The following is a 10,800-nucleotide window of genomic DNA, read 5'->3' as shown; positions in this document are numbered from 1 at the left end:
TACATACACTTTTTTTTCCCTGAAGATAAAAAAGGTTTCTAATGGAAGCAAATTGGCAAGGCTCTGGAGGCCAGACAATTTGTCCTCACTGAGGATGACTGGAAGCTGTAGCACGAGGACAACTCCATCATCACTTTTACCACACCTGTGCCAGGTACCGTTGCCGCTGGATCTCTGGATTGTATAGTGGGATGGTTAACACTGGAGGAACTGCCCCTCCCAGTGGCTACTGGAGCAGTTAATACCGCCCAGACGTGGCCTTTTGCTCTTCTGCCTCCACTTCAGACTTTCATCAGATGATAAAGCAGATGGCTCTGCTCAGTGCAGGGCACTTCCATACTTCATTGGAGCTTTACATCCGAACTCTTGGTCTGCTACAACATGAGACCAAACCTTTTTACACAACTGTAAAAGCACTTTTACTACTCCTTTTTAAGGCATCATCACCTCAGGGCATATGCTCTAGGAAAATGGCAGGCTCACAGGCCTGGCTGTCAGGAGCAAGTGGCAGAAGAAAGAGTAAAATGACAACATGGGCAGACTGCTCCTTGCTGGTTTCCAGACGAGCAGACTGCCTGCTTCGCCTGTCTGAGCTGTGCGAAGTCAGCAAAAAGCGTGATGTGGAGGTGATGTGGACCAGAGGTTGCCAATTAGAGCAGCACGCCAGCCTGCGCCAGCTCCTGCCAGTGCAGACATCTCGGCACTTGCTGTGGGGAAGCCCCACGTTACTTTATTTAACACCGGTTTCTCGGGTGTTTTGAGCGTGATGCTCTTTACAGTACTAACAAGCCTGACATCTCGCTAACTTTCCAGCACCCGGTACTTTTACAGGCCTCACAGTTTATGTTACCGCCGGGCGACGCTTTTCTCACCACCGCTGAGCTCCGCCGTCACCTCTGGTTAAAGCGCGCTCCCTCACAGGCACTACGCCAGCTCTCTGCCAGCTCTCGACCTACTCCAGCACCCACCCGCCACACCGGGCTCACTTCCTTCAGGGAAGCCCGGGCCACCGTTCCGGCACTCGTACGGAAGGCGACGCTAACCCCTCCACGCAGCCGGCCTGGAGCGCTACCCTCCGGCGGCAGCGGCGGCGGCGCTGAGGCTGCGCGGGGGACGCGGGGGGCGCGGCCGCCGGGCCGGGCGGGGCGGGGCGGGGCGCGCCGCGACGATCCCGGAAGCGCGACGCTACGGCGGCGGGCCGGGGCCGCTCGGTGGGGTGAGGCAGCGTGGCGCTGCGGTGACGGCCGCCTTTGCCCGTTCGCTGTCCTTTCTTCCTTCTCACCATGACGAACTTCATCTCGGTGCAGCTGAAGAAGGCCTCGGAGGTGGACTTGGCCAAGCCACTGTGCAAGTTCATTCAGCAGAGCTACCCGGGCGGCGACGCGCAGGCCGAGCACTGCCGCGCCGCCGAGGAGCTCAGCAAGCTTCGCAAGAGCGCGCTCGGCCGCCCGCTCGACAAGCATGAGAGTGCGCTCGAAACCCTGCTCAGGTAGGGGCGGGAAGGCTGGACCTAGGCGGGCCGGCACAGGCCCCTCAGCGGCCCGTCGCCGGACCGGGCACCCCTCCGCCGCCATATCTTTCCCTCCCCGCTGTCCCTCCGCACTCTTTCCGCTTTCGCGCACGTTAGCCTCCCCCGGTGCCCTCTGTGACCGAGGAGCCCTGGTGGTAGCTCGGGGCCCAGGCCCAGAGTGCGGCGGAGCCGGAACCAGGTGCAGTCGGGCCCAGGTGCGGGCGGCCGTGCGGGGCGGGGCTGCCGGTGGTTCCGCCGGGAGGATGCGGCCGGGGCTGGTGGGCCGGCTCCGGCGGCCTGTGGCTTGCGTGCTCGCCTCCCCGTCTCGGGCCTGCGGCCGAGGCAGGCGCCCCGGCGCTGGGGTGCTTTACAGCAGCATCCTGGCGACCTCTGCCCTCACGGCGGGGCTGGGTTGGTGGAGCTGATCGGGTGTTACATGGGCACACTGCAGGGCCCGCGGTGCGGCAGGCTGGCGGGGAAAGCCGAGAGGGGAGGCCTTGGCTCCATCAACTTCCCCCTCCGAGCGTTTGCAAGGAGGCAGTCGCAGCTGGATTTAGGTAGAAAGGATAGGCTGTTTGCGCCTCGGAGCGTGTGTCTTTTGTTTCAGTCTTCCGTTTGGCTGTTAAAGTTAATAGCTTTGTTTTTAAGTTCTGTTTTGGTTTTCTGTTTTTTTACACTGATGTTTTCCTTTTTGTGCTTAGGAGCTTAAGTTGTTTTCAGAGTCACGTCCCTAATTTTTCTTGAATGCATTTAGTTCTCAGAAAGTGCCTGTGTGCTGGAATTCATATAGGTTAGTCTGTGGCTTCTGCCTGGTAAGGTTGCTTTAGATTCAGAATCGTTTGGGTTGCAAAAGACCTTGGAAGATCATTGAGGCTTAACCCAGCACTGCCAAGTCCATGAAGACTTAACTGCTCCATTACCTGCAGGAGCACTCACTCTTTCCTGTCTCTATAGAACACTTAGGGATTGCACTATTGACTTGTTCTGGTAATCCCATTGCCGTTTCTCTATGTTGGAAATATTTTGAGTCCACTTACTTGTAGCTTATCTACTCACTGAGTTCCCTGTGATTTATTCACTAGGTAACGCATCTATTTGTGAAGTTGAGACCAAAGACTTGCAGCTCCAGAAGATGAGTTTTAGATAGTGCCAGCAACTTTTTAAAGAAGATAAAAAGAGGAAATTTCTGTTAGAGGGAGTGAAAGTTGTCAACGTGTTCATGATATTACAGAAATGTCTTTGATCACTAGGTTTTCTTATCTACAAGCTTAAAAAAATGAAGAGGAGTCAAAAAGAAACAAGTGACTGAAAAGAAGGCAAGACTTGTAAAATCAGCTACCAATGTTTTTTGAGCTTATCAACCCTTTGCTGGGTGTTTAGGCTGTAAGAACGAGTTCTTACAGATGTTTTACAGTATCTCTGTACTTTCCTGTTCTTATTTATTACTGCTTACTCTTTTGAAGGTGCCTTTTGAAGATCAGGGATATAATGAGCATCTGTGAACTTGAAGTAGGAATCTGCTAGCCAGACTGAAAGGCATGTTGTTATTTTCCTTCAAACACTGGAAGTGAGCTTTGTTTTCAAATTATACCAATCAAGTCTGTCATTAATTTTTATCTGAAATCCCTTTTTGGCCCAGCCACATCATGTGACTTCACCCTGTCTGACAGCTTTATACTGCCAAAAGCAGAAAACCCTCTCTTCATTTCTTGTCCTTCTCTTAGGTACTTTCTGAAGGCAAAAGGTATATGTGGCTTTTTAACAGGTGAGCAACTTGAAGGAGTTCAGTGGAAGATCAGATGAACATCAGAGATGGCACAAAAGGGGATGGATAGATATAGTGTTGCTGAAAGCCAGGGGGCTGAGCAGGATCTCCTTCTAGTGCCAGCAGGTCATTAAATGAGGTTATAGAATGCAACTTCACTGCAGGTTTTCTCTCCAAAATAATGAAGAAAAACCACTTGCAGTTGCATAATTACCAGCTTTCCTTTTGAGCTAATTTTGTGCAACAGCAATCTACTTTAGCTACTGTGGATCTGTAGATGACTTGAGCTGTCCCAGGGGCTGTTGAGTAGTCAGAGGTGCTTAACGAGGCTTCACACCATTGTTGCCTTAACATGAGAACATGAAACGTTACTCCTACCACACAGCTTCTTTCATACAACACCTGCATTTTAAATTGTATCATCTGAGGATTACTTGTTCTCTTTACAGTGGAACTAAGATAAGGTGGTCTGAATTAACTGTAAATTAGGGAAGAAAAAGCCAATCAGATGTATGTTTCCCCTTATCTCTAACAAGTTTTGAGTGGTTTGTCCCTGCCTGATGATTTTTATTGATTACAGTTGCTGAAAAAGTTGTTCTTACTCTGTGAGTATATTGTTCTGTATTCTTACTCTAAGTATTCTGACATACATTCTGTAAGGTGTGGACTGTCTACACACCCAGAAGTTTGGAGTATCTATTTCAGGTTATGATTGCTTGAGCACAAGCATCTGAGTGCCTTGTGTTGCCTTTGAAAATTGCCTCTCCAACTTCCAGTATTTTCCTCATGATACTTAAGAGTTGTACTCAGTCTTTTAGTAATGATATCAGCAAAACTTTTGTTAAAGTTGGATTTTAAAATGGGGTTGTTAGTGAAGTAAAGCTGGAAGAGCTAATTACAATGTGGACACCGTTGCATACATGTAATTCCTTGTGGCTTTTCATAGACCATAATACCTGGCAGAGCACTGTGGACAATTTAGCTGTTAAGAAATCAGAGCTTAATTGTCTACTAATTAAGCTGGGATTTACTCAAGGTTTTGTAATCTTTAGAAGCTTTGCTTTGCCAAGTAGCTGCTGCAGATTTTTTTCTTTTCTGGAAGAAGTGAACTCAGTTGCAGCCCCATTTCCTAGACAAATGTTGACCTGTAAAGCTTTGATAGTTTGTGGTGTGACTCATGAACTCAGGTGTTTCTCCTGGAGAAGTATTGGAGGTTCCCAGTTGAAAAGTCTGCTTCTCAGCTTTCTCTGTTAGAATCTGAGTGCTTGGAAGGTGATGTAGGTGAGTTTGCTACAGGTGATTCCCCTTAAGTTCTGTCATAGCAGGTTGGTTATTGTGGGTGGTGTTTGTTTTTTGGGGGAGAGAGGGTGGTTCCTTCCTTCTCTCCCCATGCTCCCCCAAACTGTAACTATATATAGTTTCAAGAGGCTCTTTGTTTTCTCTCCTAGTATCAAAGGTAGTCTGGACTTCATTTCCATTTTCTGGAGGGATGGGATAGCAGTGCAAGTTGAATTGGGTTAGTTTGGCTAGCAACTCTTACAATTCTTTCTAAGAGAGGTGTAAGATGTGTGTGTGTGACTTTATTTTGAATAGTCAAATTCTTTAGGAGCTGAAGGTTGCAGTTCTGGTTGTGAGCTGTGACTTCAGGCCTCGGGTTCTTACCTAGGAGAGTGAAGGCTGATGCTGGGCAGTTCATGTTCTTGTGAAGGAGATTTTTCTTTATGTTTCTGTGAAGGAGAACCTAGATTTAAAGTTCTTAATACAATGCATCCATTTTAACTAAATTCTGATTTAAGCCTTCTATTCCAACCTCTGTGACTGCTCTAAGTCATTTTACAAGCATTTAGGAGTGTCTGATACATGTTTTGATGAAAGGTTGCTGCACTTCAAAGAGCTAGGCCTGAGCTGTTGACATCTACAGTCTTTGCCATTGCTTTAGTTGGAGCTCTGGCAGTTGATGTTGTCACAGTTTTCTGTAGTTCATTGCTCTGGCACAGCTGAATCTTGATTTTTACCTTCGTGCTTCAATGTGTAACTGACTCATGCATCAGATGTGGCCTTAACTTGGGTAGTTATTTTCTGTCTGTGCATTGCTATTTTGGAGCTGTTCTGGTGTTAATGCCTTTGTTTACTATTTTTATATATTTTATATATATATACACACCCTGATATTTATAAATACATTTAGCTACTGCTATACAGAACTAGTGATATTACATGTTGGGTTTTCTGCTCTGCAGAGATTTAAAGAGCTCTTAAATCTCGAGTAGCATTTCAGGCTCTTTAGTTAAAGAGATGACATGGCATGCTTAAAATAGTAGCATAGGTTCCAAGCTTGTTTAAGCCAACCAACTCAAGCCCCGTGGTGTGGTATTCATCCATGTTAAAAGCAGCAGTGTGCTTATTTGGAAGAATTGCACCCCTCCTGGGCTTATTTTATTTTTCTTGGTGGTTCTGTTAGTGTACAAAGAATAGTTTGTTTGCAAACAGCTTGGGCTTGCACACACAACTTTACTAGGGCATTTAACAAGCTTTACTTCTTGACTCTACCCTCATGGCAGATGAGGACAGGGTAGTTGTGGAATGTGGGAAGGCAACTTGGCTTTTGGTTAGCTAATTAAACTGAGGTGGAAGGAGATGGCATGGAAAGTCTCATATTCTGTGTTATGTTGCATGGAAGTGATTGTGTGGGGAACAGCTGAAAGCAGTGGAGGAAATGCGTGTCAGTGATCTTCAGGGTTGGAGGCTTTTGGTTTTAACTACACCTTTCACATGCTTGAGAAGTTATTAGAAGTAAAAATCTTTATTGAACTGCTGTCATGGTAAGTGTCTGCAGACTTTTTTGTTATAACTTCAGAGCAATTTCTTTCAGTTACTAACAAAGTCCTCCTGGGTTACTGTTGCAGATTATTGTAGCTTTTGGTGTGGCATAATATATCATATTTTAAATTACAGTGGCTCAGGAGAAGGCAGAAACGTGTAGTGTTATGTACAGTGGCAGAGAAAGAAGAATATGCTAACACTGATTGTTTTGTTGTTGTATATGACTTAAAAATGCTTCTTGGACTCTTAAACCTTTACTGCCTGAAGAACGTGGGTCATGTACATCTGCTTCACATTTCAAACAAGTAATTAATGTTTAATAACACAATGTAAGGAAACAGGAACAGTGTTAGTCCTGTTTCAGAGTGTGAAACTCATTGCTACAAGGTATTTTGTATATTTGGAATATAAATGCTTAAACAAATAGTTATACCAATACAATGTGGAGGGTGTACCCATACAGCAAGTGCCACAGAAAGAGTATAGGAAACAGGCTTTATTGGCAGGTTAAAGGCTTTTTGGTTTATGTCCAGCCTGTCAGCTGTCACAGGTGGTGTGGGTGTAGAGTATAGCTCAGGAATACTTGTTAACTGGTGCCTGGATATCTTGTGTGAGGGACTGGGCTATGCTTGCTTTATTAGCTTTCTGACATGCTTTCCTAAGCATCTTTCACTGTAGGCAGACCAAATACTGTCACAGAGCAACTCCTGATTTTATTTTGTGCAACTGTTGCAGTATACTCAAATGAAGTTTACAGCTGAAGAATTATATCCAGGCTTAGGTTCTCCAATTGATGCTGTGCAAGGCAAATGGCATTTATTTCCGAGATGCTGAGATTTCAACAGATGAGCCAGAAATAGCAAGGGAGTGGGATACAAGTGCATTGTAGCTTGGTAATGTTAGGTTAGATGCTGTACTTAATTCACTTTTGCAGCATGACTTAATGTACTCCTTGTCTTCCTGTAGGTATACAGGGACTCCTCTGTATGGCATTCTTTTCTAATCCATCCTCCTTCAGAAAGTGGAATGGGTCAGCATGGTCTCTGATAGATGCTCTCTTCTGAAAGGGGCAACTTCTCTACATGATCTGTGGAAGGCTACCTCCTATTGTACTTGTTTCTCTGGTGAAAAATAACCCAAAACCTTTAAGCAAGACTTCTGTCCATCCCACAAATCCTCTGTAGATATGAAGGAGCTTTAGGGCTTATTTTTGTGTGGAATTTTGTGCCTTTTTCTTTACATATCATTGTAAAAACCCAAAAATCTTAATTTGATTTATCTCACAGATTTTGTGGTTTTTTTTCCCCTGTAGATATTACGATCAGCTGTGTTCAATTGAGCCCAAGTTTCCATTCTCTGAAAATCAGGTAAGAGAACCTACCAAGCTATTAAACTGAATTGTACCACCAACCATGTATGACTTCCAATCTTGTATCTCATCCACTAAACACTGTTTCTCTTGGGCAAGGCATTTTACCTCTTTGAGCCTTTTTTTTCTTAATCTATGTTTATTTTCTAGTCAGTGCTCACATATAGTCTATACTGAAATGTCACCTTGGGCCATAATTGCCTTTGATTTACAGAACTGTTTGTTTCAGAAATATTGACTTAGACTGCCCTAACCACTAGCCAAGGTCACAGAGTTGTGTTGTGTTGATTCCTCCTCCTCTTTCCAAGAAGTCTATTTCATATTCTGTTTTAAAGGCTTTTTAAAACATTGCTTTTATGGAAAAACGCATAAGAGTGGATGGAGTATGATTTTTGCTGTTTGATTTAGAACAGGTATTTCATTCAGAACAGCTAACAGAATAAGCCACTTAAGAGCTTACCAATTTATTCCTGTCTCTGCATCTACAAATTACATATTTTTTTATACAGTGATGGTGTTAGCTGAGGTGGTTTTTTTCCTACCACATTTCTTTAGAATCTCTCAGGAGGAATTCACTTCAGCTTCTGACAATTGAATTCTTCCTTGGGCAGAAACTGAAATAGGTCTTCAGGCCCCTGTATTTTGGTGGAAAAAAATGTTGTTTTTCTTTGAATGTGTACAGATAGGGCAGAATTTACATTTCTTGCCTGATCATTTCTTATCCTGAACATGATAATTTCATAATTAAAAGAAAATGTTTCTTTCAGACTTGCAGGTTACAAGTAAGGGAATAGTTTTAATGTAGATCCAACTGATTGAAGTTTTGCATATAGTTGCTTTCACTTTTAGCCAAGAAATGCACTTTGGTTTGTAGTGTACAAATGTTTTGATTAGGTGATATGCAAACCCTGAGACATGGAAAATGGGAAAACATAAGGAGCAAGTTCTGCAGATCTGTGAACCCTTCCATTAAAGGGAAGAAATAATCAGTGGAAGCAGCACTGATCAGCTTGAGACCTCAAGTTCGTGAATTAGCATTGCTGCTAGAGGAGAAGGCCTTCATCAAACAGTAATGTGTGTTTTTGGAAGTCATTCTCCCCAACCACTTTAAAATGAGGAGTTTTCTGATTTGATACCAGCTCCCTACAAACACTTTCTAGGAGTCAAATTGTGGAACTTCAAAGCATACTCTGTTGGGTATTTCCATTGTCTATGAAACACATGCTGAAAGTGTGGTATAAAACACACTGCATTTTTCACTGTTCTTTCCTGAGTGCATTTCCTGATGATCATGGTGTTTAAGTCACTCATAAAAATTACTGGATTTTGGTACTGCAGAACTGTTCCACATATTGTAGTGGAAACTGCCTGGTTGGGTGATTTCCTTTTAACGGTGACTATACCAGATGGTCAGACTTCTTGTAGGAGGACTATCTTTGTTTGGAAACAAATTTTATCTCTTACTTAGAATAAGCAGAGCTGAAAGATTATTTTGAAAGTGTCTGTCTTGGCTGCTTGGAAGGTTTTGAGCAAACTAAAAGAAAGGAAAAGACAGAGATTATTTTTTGTCTGTGTTTTTAAATACCTGAAGCTTCTGGAATGTTCCCATTATTCCAAGTGCATGAAATGTTCTGTGTAATTAGAGTATTAAAGGGTCAATACCTGAATTCAGGATATTTTCTGACGATTTCTAATTTCATTTTAGAGATGTTTCTATTTTTTTCCTCAACTTTCAGGTCTGTGTGACATTTACATGGAAAGATGCATTTGATAAAGGGTCACTTTTTGGAGGATCGGCCAAACTGGGTATGTGAATGCACCAAAAGTGCAAGTATTAATGGTACTAAATTCTGAAAGTATTTTTGTGTAACTGATTCTTTATCAGTCTTTCTTGGGTTCTCAACGTAGCTATCAGACAAGCTCAACTACGTTAGTAACTGATTAGTTACTTAAAGATTGGTAATGAATAAATGGGCATCATGCAGACAATTTCTATGAGGCTGGGATTTAATGCTCATTTTCCAGAAGTGCGAATGGATTTGCAGTCTGGTAATAGTTGTACTTTTCAGAGTTTAGCTGGGAGAAAGCCCAACTGATGTTAGAGTTGTTCAAGGCGACTTTTAAGGTTCAGTAATAGTTTTTCTGGTAATGCAGCTCTTACTTTTCTAAATGAATGAGGTCCTTATGAGATGCTCTTGTGAGTGAGTCGCCTGGGGAAGAAGGGGTGTGATGATAGCTGACGTCAGTCACCTGGTCTTTTATTGCATTTTGTGCAAGAGAATAGAAAGATCTGTACATGCTCTGAAGTGATTTTCTGACAACTTCTTTACAAAGTCTTTTTAAATCTTTGAACACTTAGAAGGGAAATAAAAGTGTTTCTTGCAAACATCAGGAGTTTGACCCTGTCATTTATTTTAGGTGAATAGAGACCATTCTGCACTGGAAATTCAGGGTAACATTTGCCAATAGAGGAAATGAGGCCAAGTGCTTTGGAGTTGAGGAACTGCTCAGTCATATCTCATCATTCTTTTGTGTTTCCGTTTATACTGATGTGGTCATCCTGACTGGCACTGCAGAGTGACTGTTGCAATCTTGAAGTTCCAGACCAAGCCTCAAAAAATGTTAATTAAAAAAAAAAAGTTTCTGCACCCTTCACATAGTTCTTTGTTGGCAACTGCTGAAAATCATTGCAGTTTTCTGTGTTGTGGGTACACCTGCGACAGTTGTATTCGTGTGAACTCTGTGTAACAATGCACTGCTTTCCTGTGCATAAGCACCTGTGCTTTATTTGCCAATGGTTCTAACAACTCGTGGATGATTTGGGACTTTACTGAAGATAGTGCTTTTTTTTCCTCAGAATTTGGTTGGTTCTGTTATTTTGGAGTTAGGAGTTAGCATTTCATTTTGACTGAATCAGTTTCCTAGGAAAGTTCATGATATTTGTGATTTAAACACAGTCTGTGGGTTGTCAGAGATGTAGAGTAATTATGAGAGAAAGAATTGGGCATCATAATACTGATGATTGCCCTGAAAATTGTTGTGATGTTACAGGACCTTGAGAAAGTTTAGTAATCTGCAGGTTAATTACATGCTTGTCTAATCTGTGAGGTGGATGGCCAGAGATTTATGCAGCAGTCCATGTGAAATATCAAAGAAATTCTTTAGTGAGATGTGAGTAATCCTCAGTTAATAAGCAGTGCAGTAAATTTTGTTTTGAAACATGAAAGCGGATCTTAGAGGCAAGAGATTAACAAAAGAACTCTCTTAGTGTGCTTTATCACAGATTATCCAGATGCTGATCTCCAGATGAACTATAGCATGTGTATATCTCTT

The 10,800-nt window shown here is 43.1% G+C and overlaps 1 protein-coding gene across 2 annotated transcripts in view; it reads left to right on the top strand.

Annotated features, from left to right (window-relative positions):
* The first annotated feature begins 1,193 nt into the window (after positions 1 to 1,193).
* The window catches only part of PDCD6IP (programmed cell death 6 interacting protein), a 31,954-nt gene continuing 22,347 nt past the window's right edge, over positions 1,194 to 10,800 (top strand). For both annotated transcript variants that reach the window (XM_064169543.1, XM_064169542.1), the window contains exons 1-3: positions 1,194 to 1,489; positions 7,411 to 7,465; positions 9,204 to 9,273. In XM_064169543.1, the coding sequence (XP_064025613.1) occupies positions 1,284 to 1,489; positions 7,411 to 7,465; positions 9,204 to 9,273 (331 nt within the window). In that variant the 5' untranslated portion in view covers positions 1,194 to 1,283. The remainder of the gene's footprint in view (positions 1,490 to 7,410; positions 7,466 to 9,203; positions 9,274 to 10,800) is intronic.

The sequence above is a fragment of the Pogoniulus pusillus genome, chromosome 32 (assembly GCF_015220805.1).
Source record: "Pogoniulus pusillus isolate bPogPus1 chromosome 32, bPogPus1.pri, whole genome shotgun sequence".
NCBI lineage: Eukaryota > Metazoa > Chordata > Aves > Piciformes > Lybiidae > Pogoniulus > Pogoniulus pusillus.
The sequence above is the reverse complement of the archived record's forward strand: the minus strand, read 5'-3'. Positions and strand labels throughout refer to the sequence as shown.